The sequence below is a fragment of the Lichenostomus cassidix genome, chromosome 13 (genome assembly GCF_008360975.1).
Source record: "Lichenostomus cassidix isolate B80296 chromosome 13, HeHo_3.0, whole genome shotgun sequence".
Taxonomy (NCBI): domain Eukaryota; kingdom Metazoa; phylum Chordata; class Aves; order Passeriformes; family Meliphagidae; genus Lichenostomus; species Lichenostomus cassidix.
Genome location: NC_139494.1, coordinates 12395810 through 12414128, shown reverse-complemented (window position 1 = coordinate 12414128; position 18319 = coordinate 12395810). Strand labels below are relative to the sequence as shown.

General features: G+C 55.9%; 2 protein-coding genes and 1 long non-coding RNA gene across 5 annotated transcripts; 1 reads left to right on the top strand and 2 right to left on the bottom strand.

Annotated features, from left to right (window-relative positions):
• Positions 1–306: 306 nt before the first annotated feature.
• LOC146431282 (uncharacterized) lies at positions 307–4612 on the bottom strand. Its single transcript, XR_014854920.1, has 2 exons — positions 4105–4612; positions 307–2762 (listed from the first exon to the last, which is right to left on the bottom strand). It is a non-coding gene; the product is annotated as an uncharacterized LOC146431282 (long non-coding RNA).
• On the top strand, positions 3452–11221 carry CCDC69 (coiled-coil domain containing 69). Its single transcript, XM_085073758.1, has 9 exons — positions 3452–3732; positions 8556–8625; positions 9075–9238; positions 9454–9529; positions 9712–9785; positions 10003–10104; positions 10289–10408; positions 10645–10742; positions 10917–11221. The coding sequence occupies exons 1-9, from the start codon at positions 3685–3687 to the stop codon at positions 11083–11085; spliced, it is 921 nt and encodes a 306-aa protein (XP_084929884.1). The 5' UTR covers positions 3452–3684; the 3' UTR covers positions 11086–11221.
• Positions 11222–12988: 1767 nt separating this feature from the next.
• On the bottom strand, positions 12989–18282 carry LOC146431280 (cationic amino acid transporter 2-like). Of its 3 annotated transcripts, none has more exons than XM_085073755.1 (11): positions 17779–18282; positions 17518–17673; positions 17093–17261; positions 16702–16838; positions 16130–16352; positions 15538–15674; positions 15080–15182; positions 14821–14948; positions 14295–14461; positions 13634–13742; positions 12989–13377 (listed from the first exon to the last, which is right to left on the bottom strand). In XM_085073755.1, exons 1-11 carry the CDS (start codon positions 18149–18151, stop codon positions 13223–13225), a joined length of 1857 nt encoding a protein of 618 aa, XP_084929881.1. In that variant the 5' UTR covers positions 18152–18282; the 3' UTR covers positions 12989–13222. The 3 variants fall into 3 exon arrangements, with proteins under 3 accessions (XP_084929881.1, XP_084929883.1, XP_084929882.1); XM_085073757.1 differs by having other exon boundaries at positions 16130–16226; XM_085073756.1 differs by lacking the exon at positions 14821–14948 and having other exon boundaries at positions 13237–13377; positions 14295–14599.
• Positions 18283–18319: the final 37 nt, after the last annotated feature.

The window sequence follows — 18319 nt, the reverse complement described above, 5'->3', positions numbered from 1 at the left end:
GAATAAATAGCCCGTTCCTCCCACCCGGGAACGGAGCGGAAAGTTATCCCCTGGGATTAGTTTTCACTTTGAGGCCCTGGAGCAGCCGGAGGACAGGGATAAGGATAGGGATGCATGGGGAGAGGCATGGGCACAGACAGAGCATTGTGTTTGAGGCTGGGAGGGGAGCAGAGCCCCTCACCTCGAGTCTCTGCCATCACATGCTTTTCTGCTTCTCACAGCCAGTGTGGGTGAAGGTTTCACTCCCCTATTCCCATCCTTTTCCACTTCGTTTTGCCATGGGGGAAAAAAGAATAAGACTGTGAGAACAGGTTAACCCACACCTTTTTGCTTGGAAGAACACAGGCAGGGACAGGAATGACCTGAAATCGTTTCACTACCTCAAGGCAGAAGTATGTGTGACCTAGATCCCCACTAAAGGAGCCTGTGACTTTTTTTGGGCTCCAACATATGCGGGAACTTCTGCAGTTCAAACAGTTTTTTCAGCTATCTTACCCATGCAAAGTCGAATCACGAGGTCTCAGCAGACCTGGTTAAACACCTTTGATTTGCATTGATGAAAAGCAGCCAGGACTTCATTAGGTCTCATTTACAAAAGCAAACAGATTGCAAATGATGAGCAAGGCCGAAGGGTGTAACCACGACCACCCTCTCCCCACTGCCTGGGCTGCAGCTCTGCCAGGACCCATCAGGCATCACCTCAAGCCAGATCACCACGGAAAATTCTTCCAGCAAAATTTCCTCCCCCTTTTTTTTTCTTTTTTTTTTCTTTTTTCCCGAGGCTGGGTTTCTGAAAATAAGATATACAAACAAACAAAAAAATTACCCTGTCTGCAGTCACCACTGCAGAGCCAGTCTGCAAACAGACCATGCAGGGCTGGCACTGACACTGTCTTGTACCCATCCTGTTGTGCCCAGTCCTTACCAGCTGGAACCAGAGAGAGCCACAAGAGACACTTAAACAGTTTGCACAAATACTTTTCTTATCCATAAGCTTTGGCAAACACTTTAAATGACCATTGGTACAAATTAACTCGACTTTCCAGCTGTTATCCCATTTACGGCAATTCAGCAGAGCATGTGATAAAACCTCCTTGTCTCACTTTTCTAGACAAAACCCTGGAGATGTCTCCAGCTGCTGTCATTCCTGGGGAGAGATCAAGATAACACCAAAAAAAAGATGTTAGGGCAAACTTCAGACCACGCTGAAGCTGTCTCAGGTGGGACAACCACATGCCACCTCTGCCTTCCTGTCTTTGCACAGGCAGAAATCTGCTCACTGCCACAGTCCTTGTCTCCAGCCTGCTACATGCAGCCTCCAAGCCCTTGTGCTTCCCAGATCCCCGGGGTGCTCTGGTTACCCCTACGATGCCATGGAAAGCCCCTGCTTCCTTCAAAAGCAGCTGAACAGAGCAATTTCTGGCTGTTCAAGTGCTGCCCTGAAAAGGGAACAAGTTTTCAGTGTATTTGGGCAGAGGACGATAAAGCAGGGCTGAGATGAAAGATCTCTCTGGCAGGCACACATCCCATGCAGCCTGCACAGGAAAGATTGGAGAAACTGAGGGATTGCTAAAATTAAGATAAAGTAAGAGACCTTTGGGGAAGCACAGGCAAGGCTTTTGGCAGGCAGACTTACAGATGCACCCATGGGCTGAAGGAAGGATGTAACATTGTCTGGGCAGCCCTGTTTCCAAGACTTAGGGATCTCTAGAAGCACAAGTTTCTCACACCAGAGCCTGCAGGCCCATACCCAAGCCCCAGTTCTACTCTGCTGGCTCTGTCTCAGCCTGATGTGACCAAACTCTGTTTTTTCTGCACCATTGGCAAGAAAAACCCTACCTGGAGCCCCAGTTTTTGGCACAGGAACATCCCAGAGCACCCCGTTGGTGCCCCACAGTTAAAAGCAGAAACTTCCACGAGCACATGTGCAAACTACTGGACCTTTGTGCACCAGCAAGACGTGATGGCAGCTGGACAGGCTCCTCATCAGCTGCCCACACAGTTGCTTCTCTTTGAAGCCACAGCCTCACGATGCAAATTCAGCCTGGAAATCCGCACGTGCTCTTGCGCTTGCCCCTGTAGGCTTTCAATCTCTGAAGTCTGGACCAGGATTTTTAATTAACCCTGGAGAGGTGGAGACCAGCACCTTGCGCTGGCAGAGCTTTTTATCCCACAAACGATCAGCTCAGCCCAAATAAGTACTCTCATGCAGGGAAGGAGACTTGCCCCAGTCTGAAGTGCTGGGAGAGATAAGAACAGAGACGCTCTCGGTGGTTTCTGAGCAGTGGGAGCTGCTGCCAGAAGCTGCTGTGACTCACGAAATTTCACTCAGGTTAAGCAGCACCCACCCAAAAGGACGCAGGCAACTAGTCCCACCAGTTGCCCGGAGACTTGGGGCAGTGTGGGCATGCCCCTCACCTTCCCCACCCTCCCATCCGAGTGGTGTTTCACAATTTCCCCCATCCCAGGGTTACCAGGGCAAGAAAAACACCTCCAAGTCGAGCGTGACAGGACGACCAGGCACCTCCACTCCCTCACCGCCCAGGCGAAATGCCAAGGTGTTGGCATCCCCAGAGCCGCAGGCTGCTTGGACTTCTCCCAGGGGATATTTGGAAAATGTCAGAATAGAAACTTGTTGACAAAAACTTGTGGTGTTTCCATACAGACACAGCCTCGTGACCTGGTTGAAACACTCCTATTTCAGCAGTTCTGGGTAGCACCAATAAGTTTTCAGGTCAGCATGTGTGGTCACTTAGAAATTACTAAAAAAAAAAATTTAAAAAAAAACATTTAAAAAAAAATCAAAATATTTGGAGGAATCTGCCTTTCCTCACATTATTTTTAGACGGGACGCTTTCAAATCCGTGTGTTTCCCTATGTGTTCAGAACTCATTTCCAAAGTGTAGGATTTCCTCCTGGAAAAGGACACCCTGGCTCCAGGCCCAGCATTTGGGGTGTTTGGGATGCTCAAGAGAAGGGTTGCTAGGATGCAGTGCCTCAGGCAGTATGGACCACACCGAAAGCCCCCTCTAGCCAGCACAATGACCCCCAGAGCTCCTGCCAGGAAAAACACCCCAAACCTATCACTTTTCCACAACTACCCTTGCACAAGCTGAAACTTCATGAGGTGATGGCAAAAACCAGAGGTATTCTGCTTTCTCCCTCTCATCCCTTCTCCTGAGGGGGCTGTGGTGGGTTCAGCAGTGGAAGCCCCCTGAGCAGATGGTGCTGGGGGTCCTGCTCCCACCCCAGCTCTGGTGCAGGGGTGCTGCTCTCCTTTCTCCTCGCCCAGGGCAGGACACCCCCAGCTCAGGGGTCCTGCTCTCCTTATCCCACACCCAGAATGGAGCATCCTCAGTGCAGGGGACCCCAGAGACAGAGCATTCCCGAAGCACCCCAGCCCAGGGCGGGGACACCCCGGGGTGGAGGGGACGCAGGGCCAGCCCCGGGGGCGGGCAGGCTGCGGCCGGGGGCCCTGCCGGCGGCTCGGGGGTGCAGAGCACCCTCTCCCGGCGCTGCCTGTCAGCAGCTGCTGGACTTTTTTATTACTTTTTTTTTTAATTATTTTTTTTCTGCCTGCCAGCTGGGGCGGCTCATCCCGTCCCGTCCCGTCCCGCCCGGTGCCGCTCGCCGGGGGATGCCGCGCCCCGCGCCCCGCGGCTGAGCGAGTCCCGCCGGGGCTCCATGGGCTGCACCGGCAGCGCCCTGCGCTGCTGCCCCGTCGGTGCCGAGGTAGCGGGGGCTTTTGGGCTGGGCTGGGCCGAGCTTGGGCTGGGCTTCACGCGGGGTCGGGGTTCGCGTGGGGTCGGGGCTCCCGTGGGACCGAGTGTACACGTTGTCGGGGTTTGATGGAGTTGGGGTTCGAGTGGGGCTGATGTTTGCGGGGGGTCCGGCTTGCACTGCTGGGGATGAGGCATGTTGGGGGCATATGGTGTGGGTTCCTCCCCGGGCTGGGCAGTGTGGCTGTCCCCGGCTGCTTGGGACCCCACCGGCATTGTGCTGGAGGAGGTGGCAGCGGGGACAATGAGAGCTGGCAGCCACCCGCCCTCCTGCACCCTCCCGCACCCCTTCAGGCTCACCCTCACATCATGGGGAAGTTCATACCTTAAGGGGGTGAAGCATCTGGGATGACAATGCCTGCTGGAAATGGTGGTCCCATAGAAGACAGAGATGGGTTGCCTCAGCTAGACCTCTGTCAGCCTACTGCAGCATCTTCCCTCATCCCAAAAGTTGTGTCCCTTTGTGCTGAAGGCATCACTCCTGTAGGGGAACACTCTGAGTCCCCCACAGATCTCAGCACGTTGCTCTGCACTGAAGAGCTCTTCCGCAAGGTCAGGTCTAGAAATTATCTGCTGGTTGTTATTATCATTATTATTGTTATTATTGTTATTATTTGATGTGCTCATGCTGCCCCAGTGCCGCACCAGTGACCTCGGGAGCTGTTTGTGCTGTTGGATGTGCTCTGCTTACTGGTGTTGGGTGTTGTGATTGCTGGAGGGTGGCAGGGGCAGGAGGGAAGGCAGAAAGGCCCCGTGGTGCTGCTGTGCCCCCAGCACAGGTGGCCCTTTGCAGATCCAGCTGTGAGAGCCTAGCCACCCAGGACCACAGAATCCACTGCTGGATGTGCAGGGGGAGCAGGCATGGAGCTCACACAGCCCTGCAACCAGAAAGTGACTTTATTTACAGCACTTGCAGCTTTGGCTGCTTCTCCACATCATGGAAAAAATCCCACTCTTCACTATGTCATAAGATCAGACACTTCTGGGCTGGTTTTTGACTCTGAGAGCTCTCAAGAATGGGCATAGGACAGGGAGAAACAGCAGCCCAGAGGCCCCAGGTGCTGAGAGCCCCACGTTTACCAAAATGCGGAAATTTGTCATTTGCCTGCAGACGCCTCCCTTCCTGCACTTTCCCGCTCTCAAGCTCCTCTGTTCAGTTCTGTGTCGCTGCTCACCAACAGTCGTTACCCATAAAACAACCCTGCTGCTGTGACTGAAAGTAATTCTGAAAGTAGCACCTAAAATCCCCATTAGGCTAAAAGGCATCAGGGCAGGCATGGGGCCACTCCTGCCCATGTTCTCATGCCCAGAGTGCCAAAAGGCAGAATGGGAGACCTTCACCTCCCACTGTTGATGGGTGGACTTGCAGAGTTGGTCCCTTGGGGTTGCTTGGGGTTGGGGGAGACCTCAAGCCCCAGGGGCAAGCCCAGCCAGAAGCCATGTACAGGTCCCAGGGTTGGGGGCTATAAGGGGGCTGGGGGCTGCAGAGGCTTTTGAGGCCAGTCCTAGGTTTGAGGTGACCTTGAGGAGCTGGTGCTGGGCTGGGTCTGGTGGGTGGATGACATACCAGGAGCCACTGTGTGCCCCTAGGGAAGCAGCTTGGCAGCCTCATCGTTCCCTGGCACCAGTCTGTGGGCAGCAGGGTGATAAGGGAGGCACAGAGAGAAGCCAGCCCTGAGCTGTGGAGAGTGTTCCTGGGGTTTCCTTCCCCTACAGCTCCATCCACCCGTGCTTGATCACTCACGGTCACCACTCGCCCTTTGGTCATGCTCCTGACCTGAGAAAGGCCAAGTTGCCTTCCCAAAAGATCAGGGCTGAGGCTTGGCTGACTTCTAGGGCTGGGGTGAAATTATTTTGAAGAGCTAGGAACTGTACATAGCACCAGGAGTCAGGGAGGGGTCAGAATGCAAAACCTGGGGCTGTCAACAGCGTGAAGTGTTTGCCTAAGGTCTGGGGCATAGATCTGACTGTAGGAGAGGTGATAATCATCTCCTAACACAACCATCTCCATAGCCACAAAGCAAAACCTCCTCTCCAGGAGCAGTCAGGATTTAAGTACTCATTTCCTGCCTCTTTGTGATTTTCTTTGCTAGGTTGCACGATTGAATTGCTTAATATTCTTGTAAAACAGGAAAAGAGGAAGAAAAATACAGTCCAAAACCCCACCTCACACTAAGAGCTGAAGCAGAGGCTGCAGCCACCTCGGCTGCCCACAGTGTGCTTGCTGCCTCTGCACTGGTGCTCCCCACCCCTGGCACCCTAGGAGATGACTCAGGTCCTGTTGGAAATCCCTATTAATCCATCCATAAACAGTTCTGCTGCAGACTATTAGAAATATTTAGTTCTAAGTATGCAGATACTTTTGGGTTTTCGTAGCTGGAAGGTATTTTTGGCAGAGGTTTCCAAGGCTTTACAGGATAAACCACGCTGCGGATGGCTCCCACCTGCAGGATGTATCAGGCTGCTTCTTCCCCTGGCCAAAGCTGTTCCAGCTGGAGCAATTCCCAACCTGCACACACAGTGGATAACAGGATTATTTTCCAGCTCTCCAAAATGCGCTGGGCGATACCAGAGGCCATGGGTGCCACAGAACTGCTCTGGAAGTACCAGTGGAAAGTCCCTCTATATTTCAGTGCTTTCAGCCAAGTTTTGCTTTTCACCCAAGTGGTGGAGCTTTTATCTCAAAGGACAATTGAGTGTTTAGGATTAAAATTAGCTTTATGCACTATTTTAATTGCTCTTAGAGGTAGAAAGGTGCCTCACTTGTAGCCTCAGGGCAAGTATTTAGATTTGTCTGCTGATGCTGATGAACCTGTTGGGCTTCAGTGAGTTCAGTGCAGGTGTCTCAAATCACGTTCCCTTAGAGACTGAGGGGCTCTGAGGCCAAATCCCACTGGATTTGGGGTGTGGGGGAGAGCTGAAGATTCCCTGTGTCCGTGCTGGGGACATTGCCTGTGCTATGGAGATGACCAGCCCTGGGCTCTCTGTCCTTGGGCATCACTTTTGCCAGCGAGCAGTACACAGGCAGCAGACGTGGTTTGATTTGGGGGTTTGGGGTCCTTCCTGGAGGTGGTAACAGCATCCTGCTCCCAGATCCGCTTTTGGGGAGACACAAACCTTTGGGGTTTGTGTCACCACCATGTGTCAGGAGGGTCCTTCTACACAGCCTTTGCTTTCTTGCAATGAAATGAAGAGGGGTATGGGAGGTGGGGGGAGGAGGCCTTTCGGGATTACTGTGATGCCTTCAGGACTGCAGAACCCCAACTGTCTCATCCACCTCCTCCTTTGCCCCCCGTCTCCTGGCTCCAAAACTCATCACTGGACATGGGTACATTAAATATCAGGGAGATGTACGCTGGCATGAGGTGAGGATCCTTGGGCCCTTTGCAGTCAGGTCTACCAGGGTTCAGCAGCATCCCAGGGCACTGCACTCTTTCAGGGTGAGCTGTACCGACAAGGAGAACAAGCCCTGTGAACTCTGACTGCCGGGTGCCTCCTCGCCCCCTCGCCTGGGCCACGTTCAACGCCGCGGCTGCTCATGCCATAGAAGGGAAGATAAAGCCGTGGCTTCCCAGAGGCTTGGAGTTCTCCTGCGCTCTGGAACTGAGCCTCCCTCCAGCTCCAGAAGGGGGGCTGCAGGGGAGGCGGAGACAGGGACGCCTGTTTGCTTTCCCTTGCTTTTTTCCCAAGCCAGCCTCCCTAACCCAGGCTGTATTTGGCCGAGCCACTGTGCGCGGGGCCGAGCCGGGGAGCAACCGGCACAGTGGATCCCCAGCTCCCTGCAGGCAGCAGGGCTGCTCTCCTTAGGAATTGGTATTTTTAGGGGCAGCTCTGCTGGGGACTGGAGATCAGCAATGTGTCTGCAGGTGAATTTTCTCGCCCCTGGTGCATCCATGCCCTGCCCATAAGCACGACTCAGTGATGGCCATCAGGGGCCAGATTTGCCCTGTGCCAGCAAGGCTGAGCCATGAAAGCCTCCAAGCTTTGCTTCTATCTTTCAGCAACTGATAAAAATACATCCACGTCTTTTTTTTTTTTCTCCTCTCCCCTCCAAGTGACTAAATTAAACCCATGCAGGGCTGGAAGGCATCCCACGGAGCTGTGTTGTTGGAGGCAGCTCCCAGCTCTGGGTTATCTCAGCCCTGTGGCAGCAGTGGGAGCGTGTGGGGCTGTGCAGCACATTCCTGCACTCCTGAGGTCATTGCTTGGCCGCCAGCTCCCGCCTGCTGCCAGCCCTGCACAGGGGCTGTATCGCCTCTGATTTATGGTTATTTTTCATTTCTCACTCCTGCTCCAGCTGTGTCAAAGACCATCTGTGTAATGCACAGGCAGAGGCGTGGTTTTGGGGGGCTGCAAGGTGCCAGCGACGAGGCTGACCCTGAGCATCCCAGGACAGGAGGGCAGCAAAGGAGTGCCAAAGCTGGAGCCCTGCCAAGTGCTGCCTGCTCTCCCCCACCAAATATTTTGCTGCTGGAGCACCAGCACCATGTCGGGGGGATGTTGTGAGCATCCCCCAGGTTTTGCAGCTGAATGCAATGTGGTGAAGTGTCTAGGGTGCAGGGAAGTGGCATGAGCTTGAGGCTGCCTGATGGGCAGCAGATGCACACCCATGGGTGCTCAGGGCTGGGAGAGGGCAGAGGGCTGGGGAGGGACCACTGCTCCCCAAGGTTCTGTGTTTTAGCAGGGCTGAAGCAGGCTCAGTGCAGGGTGTTCTGTGCCTGCAGCCACCTGCCCCTCTCTGTTCCCCCCTGCTCCAGCCCCCTCTCTCTCTGCCAGAGACAGCTAAAAGCCCAGCAGCAGAGGGGTCCAGCTTCCCAGGAGCTCTCAGCATTGAAGACAGAGAATGGTGAGAAAAAAATGTGTTTTCCCCCCATTTTGCTTTCTCAGAGTGATATTAAGGAAGTAGTGGACAGACCCCAGCATGGCACCAGGGAGGATGGGGATGGTGTAGGTGCATGCTGGTGTAGGAGGGCAAAGAGGGCATCCCAGAGACAATGACATCCCAAAGATGATGAGCCAAGGGCGTCCTAGAGCCAATGGCATCCCATCCTTGCAGTCAGACAGGTCATCCCCAGAACAGGAGAACTAAACAGACACATGTTCTCTCTGAGCCAGCCAGTGCCATCCCAGTTAGTGCAAATTTGGACAATGAGATGGAGGGAGGTATTTCTTTGGTGGGAAGAGTGCAGTACTCAACCTGGCCCACTGTGCTGGCAGGTTCAGCTGCCCAGGATGTGCAGGCAGCCCAGACAGCAGGCTGCAGCCAGTGCTGTTTCAGCTGTGTTTGTCTTGCAGCCAATGCCTGCCTGCTTCCTGAGGATGGGAAGAAGAAGGCAGCACTGCCAGAGGAGTGGACGGACAGTGCGAGATTCCTCCAAGGCCAGGAGGAGGAGGAGGAGCGGCTGCAGGATGCTGGCCGGACAGGCACTGCAAGCATTTCCCAGGACACTGAGATCCAGGTCAGTTGGAAAGAGTGGTGCTACTAGGGACAGAAGCTGGGCATGGAGTGTGTCATCAGCCACAACTTCCCAGCCAGCAATCTTGGACCTTGCATATGCTGGGCTGGGGTCTCCCATTTCTGGGAGAAGGATGGGGTTAGGAAAAGGTTAGGAAGCCCAAAGCAGTGAAGCTCTGCATCCCTTACACTGAGGTTTCTCATCTGACTGTTTCCCAGGTGGAAAAGCAGAAAGAGCTGGAGCTGAAGGAGCAGCTTGATACCCTGAGGAGAGAGCACACAGAGACCCTGCAAGGTGCATGCTGGGGCTTGCTGCAGCCCCCTGCCCTCTCTCCACTACCTCCAGTGCCCCTTTGGCTGCCTGTGGGGTCATGGGGATGCTGTTCCCCTACTCTCCAGCACTCAGGTGGGGCTCAGGTGGGGCCTGCTGCCCCAGTGTTGCTGCACTGGTGACACTCAGCTCATGTCCCCCTGCAGAGCTCCAGAGAGCACATGAGCAGGAGAAGCTGCTGCTGGAAGAGTCTCACCACAGGTCCGAGGCAGCCTTACAGGTACCTGCAGAGAAATCCCTGTGGAGGGGCTGCTTGTGGAGGGCTTGAAAACCACCTTGCCCCACGTTCCTCAGTGGCCACCTTGGTCCCTGGTGTGCTCAGGAGCCACACCAGCTCCTCCAGCCCTGAGGTTACTTGGGTACCACAGCCCAGCAGTCCCCAGCAGCAGGAAGAAAACCTGAATACATCACATTCTGCTTTTTCCTGGTTGCCTTAGGAGACAATTCAGGCACTGAATTCCCAGCTGAAATCCTTCCAGGAGAGGATGAAGAGGGTGGAGGAGTCACTCTTGAGAACAGACTACAAGAAGCACATCCAGGTGCAGGGAGGGGTGTCAGGGAGGGGACCTGCCATGGGGTGCTGACCCAGCCAAGGGGCTTTGCTGATGGACCCTGGCAGGGTGGGGCTGGATCCAGGGGGGAGCACAGGATGGCTGAAGGGGGGAGCAAAGCCTGTCCCAGGGAGGTGTTGAGGTCCCTTGGATACAAGTGATGGCCCTGCAGGAGCATGGGAGCCCCGGCCACTTCTGGGAGCAGGAGCTGGAGAGCCTGCACTTCGTCATTGAGATGAAGAATGAGCACATTCACAGCCTGGACAAGAAGCTGCTGCACCTGGAGACCGTGGTGGGTTGAAAGGAGGGGGTCACAGGTGGGCTTTTCTCTTTTCAGCTCTTCTACCCACCTAAATTCTGCTCAGAAATTGCAGCTGGAACAAAGGTGGTTGGAGTACATTTCCTCTCTTGGAGTGGGGAGGGGATGGGAGAGCAATGCCACCAGGCCAGCATTTCACACAAAATGGGGTGGCAGGGCGGTCAGAGATACTTCCCAGCTCCCTCCTCACCCTCATGCCCCCCTTCCAGGAGGAGAGGAACCTTCTGCTGGAGGAGAAGGTGAAAACTCTCCAGCAGGAGAACGAGGACCTGCAAGTTCGCACGCAGAACCACTTGGTCGTGGCGAGGTAAGTGCTGGTCCCACCCACCCGGGGCACAGTTGGCATCTCCGAATGGGGGCACAGGTGGCAGTGGGGGGAACACATGGCAGCCCGTGGTGCCACCGGGTGCTTTGTGGGGAGCAGAGGGGCTCGCGGGTGCTTTTCCCGGCGGCTCCGACAGCCCGTGCCCTCTGCCCGCAGGCAGCTGTCCGAGGAGCTCCAGGCCGCCCGCGGGGCGCTGGAGAAGGAGGCGCAGCTGCGGGATCAGGCTCGCCGGGAGAAGGAGGAGCTGCTGTACCGTGTGCTCAACCCCGGGGATGGCAGCCCCTTCCCCATGGCTGCCGGAGAGGTGCCTCTCATCGCCACGTAGCACCGACGGCACGGCGCACTGCCGGGGGACTGCCGGGGCTTCCCTCCAGCCCTGTGAGCCCAGGGCTGCTCTCACAAGTGCCCCAAATCGGGGCAGGGCTCCGGGCTGGCCGAGCCCTCGGGGCGCCTCATGGACCGGAGTGATGGAGCATTTCACGGGACACTTAACGCCTGCATTTCCCCAGCCCGTGTCCGGCTGCAGAGGGACCCTGGCCACCCGCCCATGCAGCCCCTGCCCCCTTCCTCTATTTGGGGGCTGTCTGGGAGTGAAAGGGGTCAGCCAGGACATGCAGACTTGCACTGGGCTGGATATGACACTTGGCTCTGAGTATAAACAGCACCAGTGCAGCCTGGGGTGTGAGGACAATGAGGAGGCCACTAGGACAGGATGGGGACAAGCACTGGGAGGATGAGGAGGGCACTGGGGTCACAGTGTTAAGGTACCTCACCAGTCAGGGCTCCCACCCATGCCCTCCTATTCCCATCACTTCTTCCACCTTCAGCAAATGTTTCCAAAGGGATTGCTCCTGCAGCTCAGGCACGTTTCAGCTCACTGCCACTAAGACCCCAAGCCCTCCTTGTCCCTGCTTCCCATCAGCAGCACCAGCAGCCCCATCTTCTCCCCCAAAAGCTGGACAGGGGCTGGAGCTGCATATTCAGGGAGCAGAGCATCTTCCCAGGGGTGGCAGGCTTTGGCAGGTCACATGTCTCTGCTCAAGCCAGTGCATCCCCATCAGGGAAGATGCTGCCAGCATGGCTCTGGGTCAGGGCTGGATGCACACAAGCACTTTCCCCTGGGTGCACGAGTGTGGTGGGATGATCACTGCTCTGGGGCTGTCACTGGCCTGTCCCCTCCCCAGGGCTGTTTAGCCAGGGCTGTACATGTGTGTGTGTGTTTGTGTGTGTATGTGCACCAGCCAACGTGTTACTGGCTGTAACGATTACAAATCTGTAAGAAGCAGCAGCCTCAGCAATCCCATGTCAGTGGTTTTGGGGACTGGGACAGGAGCATCCCAGAGTGGGGCTGTGTGCTCCACACCCCATCCAGTGGGAATAACGGGAAGGGTGGGAGCAGGCGCCAGGAAGACTCAACAAGGGAGCTCCAGATGATGCCCTTAAGGCAAATCCCATTTTCCTGCTCCTTCCCTCTTTTCATTCCTTTCAATGGGCTCTCAGCCCAGGGCAGACCCGGACCCTCCCAGCCTTGCCAAAGCACCAGGACCACTTCAACAGCTGCTTCCGTCCTTTGTGCTGACCCTTATCAGGAATAGAGCAGCTGAACAGGCAGCCAGGAAGGCAACGTGGATGTGGGGTCCAGTTCATACCCACACACCTCCATGGGGTGGCCACAGTGGGAAATGGGGGTGCCTGATGTGTCAGAGACATGTCCCCCCAGGGCACCCTCTGCTCCACACATCATCTGTGCATCCCCCAGGTGCTGCAGCACCAAAGCAGGTGATGCCCCAGGAAATGCTGCCTGGATGTGGCTGAAGAGATCAGCATTTCTGGACAAAGGAATATGAAGCTGGTGTGGCCTGGCATCCTGCTCTGGACACCTGGTACCATGTCCCACTGCCCCCAAGGCACAGCCTGCGTGGGACGTAGAGGAATGTGCCTGGCTCTGGGAAAGGGGACATTGGGAACTGAGGAGGAGGAATAAATGAGTGCAGAAAAGGACTTGCCCATGGTAAGGAGGGAAAAGCCTGGACCAGGCAGTACCTTGGCAGTCATGGAGGCAATGATATGTCAGCTCAGGCTGGGTATTCAGGCAAAATGGAGGGTCAGAGCAGCAAGTAAAGCCTCTGCTCCACTGTGAGCAGCTGAAGGAACAGGGTGGGTGAGGGCAAGAGGAGCTGTGAGGTGATGCAGGGCAAGGTTTCAAAGGAAAAAAAACCACAATGGAGTAAGAGCAGCAAAAACATTTGTGTGCTTTATCTTCTCCAAACAAACTCCTTCTGCAGGGGCTCATTGTGAGGATTTGGGTTGCTCAGGGAGGCTCACCACACTCAGGGAAGCAGCTCCTGCAGCTCTGGCAGGGCTGGCTCCCTCTGTTGGATAGGACGCACAGCCCAAGAGGTTTCCTTGCCCCCTGGGCACAGGATGGGGTAGCCAGGTGCTCAGGGACCAGCCATCCCCTTTTACTGCCCCGGAGCAGATGGGCACAGGGCAGTCCCACAGGGCTCCAGGGCCACCTCCCTGGCACTGCTTCCTGGCAGTTCCCGGGGACCTGTCCCTTCGGGCCAATGGCTCTCAGTGCTGTGCCAGATCCCATAGCCAAAGTAAATGAGGAAACCTGGGAAAGGGCAGAATAGGGTGTGTATGGAGTGTTTCTCTTCCTTCCCCTCCCAATCACCAAGTGCTGGCCCCTTCCTTTGGGCCACATATCAGAGGACACAGTGCTCCCACCACCCCTGGACATCAAAGTTCAGCATGTCCTCCTTCCCAACCACCATTCTGAGCAGTATTAGTGCCATGAGCTCTAAAACCACCAGAGCTTCACTGAGAGAGGCTGGTGCCAGCTCTGGGACCTCGTGAGTGGCCATGCTTACCCACAGCCATCCAGAGCAGGTACCGCAGCCAGGCAGCTGCACTGAGCCGAGCCATCAGCACAGCGTTGATGGAGATGCTGAGGAGTGGCAGGAAGGGCAGGCAGGGAACCTGCAGGGAGCACAAGGACAAATTCCACTGTTAAATTCATCTCTTTGCTGCTTTGGCTAGTTGCCCACAGGAAGGCCAGCCTGCCTGTGAAGCTCAGAGATCCAAGCTGGGGCTTCAGCCTGTGCTGAAGAGGAATGCTTGTGGAAGGTGTTTTGGCTGGCAGGTCCTGCTCTGGAACAGGAGATACTGCAGGATTTGGGGTGGGAGACAGGAAAGCACTTGCAAAATTAGGCCAAGGTGTTAAGGCCAGGGATCTTTTTACTGAAGAGCAGCTCTGATTCCCCAGCAGGAATTCTCTTAGCTGGGAGATGCCCCTTCAACCCTCACGTCATGGGGGAAAGAACCCTCATGGTCCCTATGGAAAATCTTATGAACTACATGCTGCCTCCAGCAATACCTTATTAATGTGGATGCAGCAAAGATGTGCCTGACCTAAAGATGAGGGAACACCTCCAATGCCACCCTTTCCCACAGGGCTGCAGCACTTGCCTGCTCTCCGTGCCCCAGGTCCTTCTCCCTGGGCATGTCCCGAGGGCTGGGCTGGATGCTCACCATGAAGGATGCTTTGTCCCGACTCTGAGGCTGCCTCCAGATGAGCAGAGCTGCCACCAGGATCCCCAGGAGAGGCAGGGCCAGAGCTGTGATGCACCAGGCACTCCTGGCTTGCAGGCAGGGCAGCCCAGCAGTGCTCACCCAGCTCAGGGCACAGACCAGGGCAGCTGCAGAGGGACCATGGTGTCAGGGCAGCTTCCCTGGGCTGGGCCCATCCCTCTCCCAGGCTGCCTTGGTGGGACAAAGCACAACCAGGGGACACAGCTGAGTGGCTTCTCATGGTGGGTTTAGCTCTTCTCTCCAGTCTGGGAAGCAGAGGGAGCAGGAGCTTTCCTGAGGTCCCGTTGGGGCAGCCAGCTGTGGGGCAATGGGGTGAGGGCAGGAAGGAGCCAGGCAGCCCCTGTATCTGCTGCTGGGTGGTTTTCACTGGGCAGGAAGCTGCCAGCCCTTGCTACAGCAGGGATGTCCCCCGAGGGTTCCCCCACGCCAGCTCCCTATAAAGCCCATCCATCATTCCCAGACATACCTACAGCTGTCAGAGCCCAGACCACCACAGCAGAGGAGCGAGGGGTGGGATAAGGGGGTGGCTGAACAAGGTGGTCCCACCAGAGCTGCCCTGCAGGAGTGTCCCAAGTGCTGGCTTCAGGCCGATACCTGAGGAGCAGACATTGGATTTCAATGCACATAAACCTGCACCTGCAGTGCACCCAGGCCACAGCCTTGTCCCAAGCATGGCCCACATCAGAAGCTGGGTGAGCCCTGTCCCCTGTCCCCAGCAGTCTCACCTGAGCAGCAGCACACAGCCAGCCACCATCGAGTAGGCCAGCAGCGTGCCAATGGACATGGTGTCAACCAGGGCTTTCAGGTCGAAGAGAAGAGCCAGGAGAGCTGTGGGGAAGAGAAGCCCTTTCAGCCTCCCTGCAGAGCTGGCAGTGCTGCTGTGCCCACGTCAGTCATGTCATCCTGACTCCCTCATGTCCCCCTGATACTCCACTGCAACACAACCTTGATGAACTGGTGGTGCTTCAGTCACTAGTGCAAAGCATCCTGTCACCTCCTGCCTGGAAGCTCAGAGAGGCTGAACCAGTGTCTGGGACACCACTGAGACCAAATGGTCCTCAACCACACCAAGGAGACCTGTCTCTGAGTGGCAACACTTTGCTCAGCTACAGGCAAGCTAGAGGGAAAGAAGACACCCAGCAAGCCCTGCCCATGGTTAAGGGTAACCCAACCACTCACCCACCTGCCACTCCTCCAGACACCAGAGTTGCCACCACTGGGCACTGACGGCGGCTGAGTTTGGCCAGAGGTTTGAAGAGGAGCCCATCTCGAGCCATTGCATACAGGATCCGTGGCATGGGGAACATGGAGCCCAGGAGGCTGCACGAGAGAGGGAAGGAGATGAGGGAGCAGAGGGGAGGAATCCAGGAGGTGCTATCCTGCCTTTTGCTCCCAAGGGAGCTCGCATTCATCCATATGTCCCATAACCTTCCCAAGACCATTCTGACAAGACCTTCACCTTCCTCACCATCAGATGAGGGACAGTATTAGGGAAGAGATGTCCACAGTCACCAGGAGCCCTGTGCATGCCAGAACACCCCAGCCCACCCTTGTGGACAGTGTCACCTGACTACTTCCTCCAGCATCATGCCAAGGAGTTTGGCTGCTTTCCCTGGGCCGAGATGGGAGCAGTAGGGTTTGTGTGGGAGGGATTTTGGCCAAGCAGGAAGGACAAAGAGGAAGTCAGGAGGATGGGGCTGGGGATATCTCCTGGATATTACAGCTCCAATACTTTGCTCTGAGCCACAGAACTGCCATCAGAGGATGCCCCTCACCTGGTGGTCAGGGCACACAGTGACCCAGCAGCCACGACATACTTTGCACTGCTCCAGCCAATGTACTCAAAAGCCACTGGCAGTGGGCTCATGGTGTCTAGGAGGTAGTAGGGCATCATCAGGGTGAGGGCAGCAGACACCCCAAAGTAGGCCAGGAAGCAGATGAGGAGGGAGAGGATGATGCCCATGGGGATGGATCTCAGCGGGTCCCTCACTTCTTCCCCTGGGGAGGACAAGCTCAGCTGTAGGAATAGATGCTTATTTAACGTGCACGGCATGCTAAGAGCCCAGCTCAGGCTCCTGTCCCCCTGAGAGAGGACAAGAGACCTTCTAGCAAGGACCACTAGACCTCCTGGGGCCCAGGGATATTGGGATAGAGAATGTCTCTGCTTCAGATTAGCTCAGACATTCCACATGGACTCTTGGAGAGAGCAGGAGAGGGTGGCTGCAGCACAGAGTTGGGAATGTCCCTGTTCCAAGCCTTACACCAGTTCCCAGAGCAGCAGGGCCACTGCCATGGCCCCCCAGCCTGCAGAGGAGGGTCCCACCAGCAGCACCCACATCTCACTGACCTGTGGTAGCAATGCAGTCAAATCCAACAAAGGCATAGAAACAGGTAGAGGCTCCAGCCAAGGTCCCAGTGAAGCCATAAGGCATGAAGCCTCCCACCCCAAAGGCACTGGTCATGTTGTTGATCACAGACTGGTTCCTGGGAAGAGGAGAACAAGTCAGGCAGTGCAGGGGGGGTCAGTGCAATGGGATCCCAGGACAGGGTCAGGCTGAATAGTCCATCCAACCTGCTCAGCCCTCAGCATCAACCTAGCAGGGCTTTGGCTCTTTGACACATTGCAAAGAGGGAGAAATCGAGAAAGTGGGATTTCCTGGGATAAAGCATGAGGGGATTGACTCAGCCATCCCCATCCCACTCTGAAGGCAGCATGGGAGGAGTGAAGCCCCTCATACCCAGCCTCGTGGGCAGCTGCCCGTGGCAGGTCATCCTCCCTGAGCTTCCAGTTGCTTGGGTTGCCTTTGATGAAGCCACTCACTGTGACAAAGAGCAGGACGAGCACATTGAGAATTGTGAAGGCTTTGTTGACCATGGTGGACTCCTTCACTCCAAAGGAAAGAAGCCCTGGAGAAGAAAAAAACAAAACTTGTCAAGCCCCCCTGGATGACATGGGGATAGACATTACTGGGGAGGGTGGAAAAGGGGTACAGTGGTAAATTCAGACAACTTGAAGATTTCCCCAGATCCCCTTTCTCTTCCCCATTCTTTGTTCAAGGAAATGGCAAAGCCTCAGAGGGGTTAGCACCATCCTGAAGAGCCCACACTGGAGTGAGGAGCTCATCCTACCTGATGGAGGGTGGCACAGGGGGAGGCATCCTACCTGCCAGCAGGACCACCAAGCCAGCAGCAAATGCATCTGGGTGCTCTGCCAGCCCCACAGAGCTCATGGCTGCATGAGCACCCAAAAACCTGCCCATCTTCTTGCCGAGGAGCTGGTCAAAGGTAGCACTCCAGGCCCGGGCAACGCTGGCAGTACCTGGGGAGAGGTGATGGCTGTGTGATGGTAGACCTGGGAGGTCTCAAAGGACACTCAGCAAAGCCACCAACACGCAAAGCTGGAGGGATTGAAAGGGTCTTGTACCGATGACGTAGGACAGCAGCAGGTTCCACCCAGCGAGGAATGCCCAGAGCTCACCCACTGTCACATAGCTGTAGAGATAGGCAGAGCCAGCCAGGGGCACACGAGCCCCAAACTCGGCATAGCACAGCCCTGCCAGGGCAGACACCACGGCTGCAATCAGGAAAGAAAGGACAATGCTCGGGCCAGAGCTGGTCTTGGCCACCTCCCCTGCCAGGACATAGACACCAGCCCCCAGTGTGCTGCCCACGCCCAGGGCAACCAGATCCACGGTGGAGAGGCAGCGGCGGAGGCTGGAGCCCTCGGAGCTGGCTGGGACTCGTTTTCTGCGGGAAAGCATCTTCAGAACAGAGTGTAGACAGCCCCAGCACGGCATCTGTGGGAGAGGAAAGCAGAAGGTGTGAGGATACTGCTGCCCCACAGGCACTGACCATGCTGGGGACGTGACCCAAACCCAGCCTGAATGTTGTCCTTGCAGCTCCTACCATCCACACAGGGCTTCTGGACTCGCTGGGTGCTGCCTGTTCTGTCTCTGCCAGAAAAC

Bases quoted from the DNA above. Each gene is read 5' to 3' on its own strand.
- LOC146431280 (XM_085073755.1), bottom strand. From the start codon at position 18,151: ATGCCGTGCTGGGGCTGTCTACACTCTGTTCTGAAGATGCTTTCCCGC. The intron at 16,353-16,701 runs GTCAGTGAGATG...TGTCCTCCCCAG, and splicing joins TGACTGCATTGCTACCACAG to GGGAAGAAGTGAGGGACCCG. The intron at 15,183-15,537 runs GTGGGTGAGTGG...TCTTCCCCACAG, and splicing joins GGTGTCTGGAGGAGTGGCAG to CTCTCCTGGCTCTTCTCTTC.
- CCDC69 (XM_085073758.1), top strand. From the start codon at position 3,685: ATGGGCTGCACCGGCAGCGCCCTGCGCTGCTGCCCCGTCGGTGCCGAG. The intron at 8,626-9,074 runs GTGAGAAAAAAA...TTTGTCTTGCAG, and splicing joins AGCATTGAAGACAGAGAATG to CCAATGCCTGCCTGCTTCCT. The intron at 9,786-10,002 runs GTACCTGCAGAG...TGGTTGCCTTAG, and splicing joins GGTCCGAGGCAGCCTTACAG to GAGACAATTCAGGCACTGAA.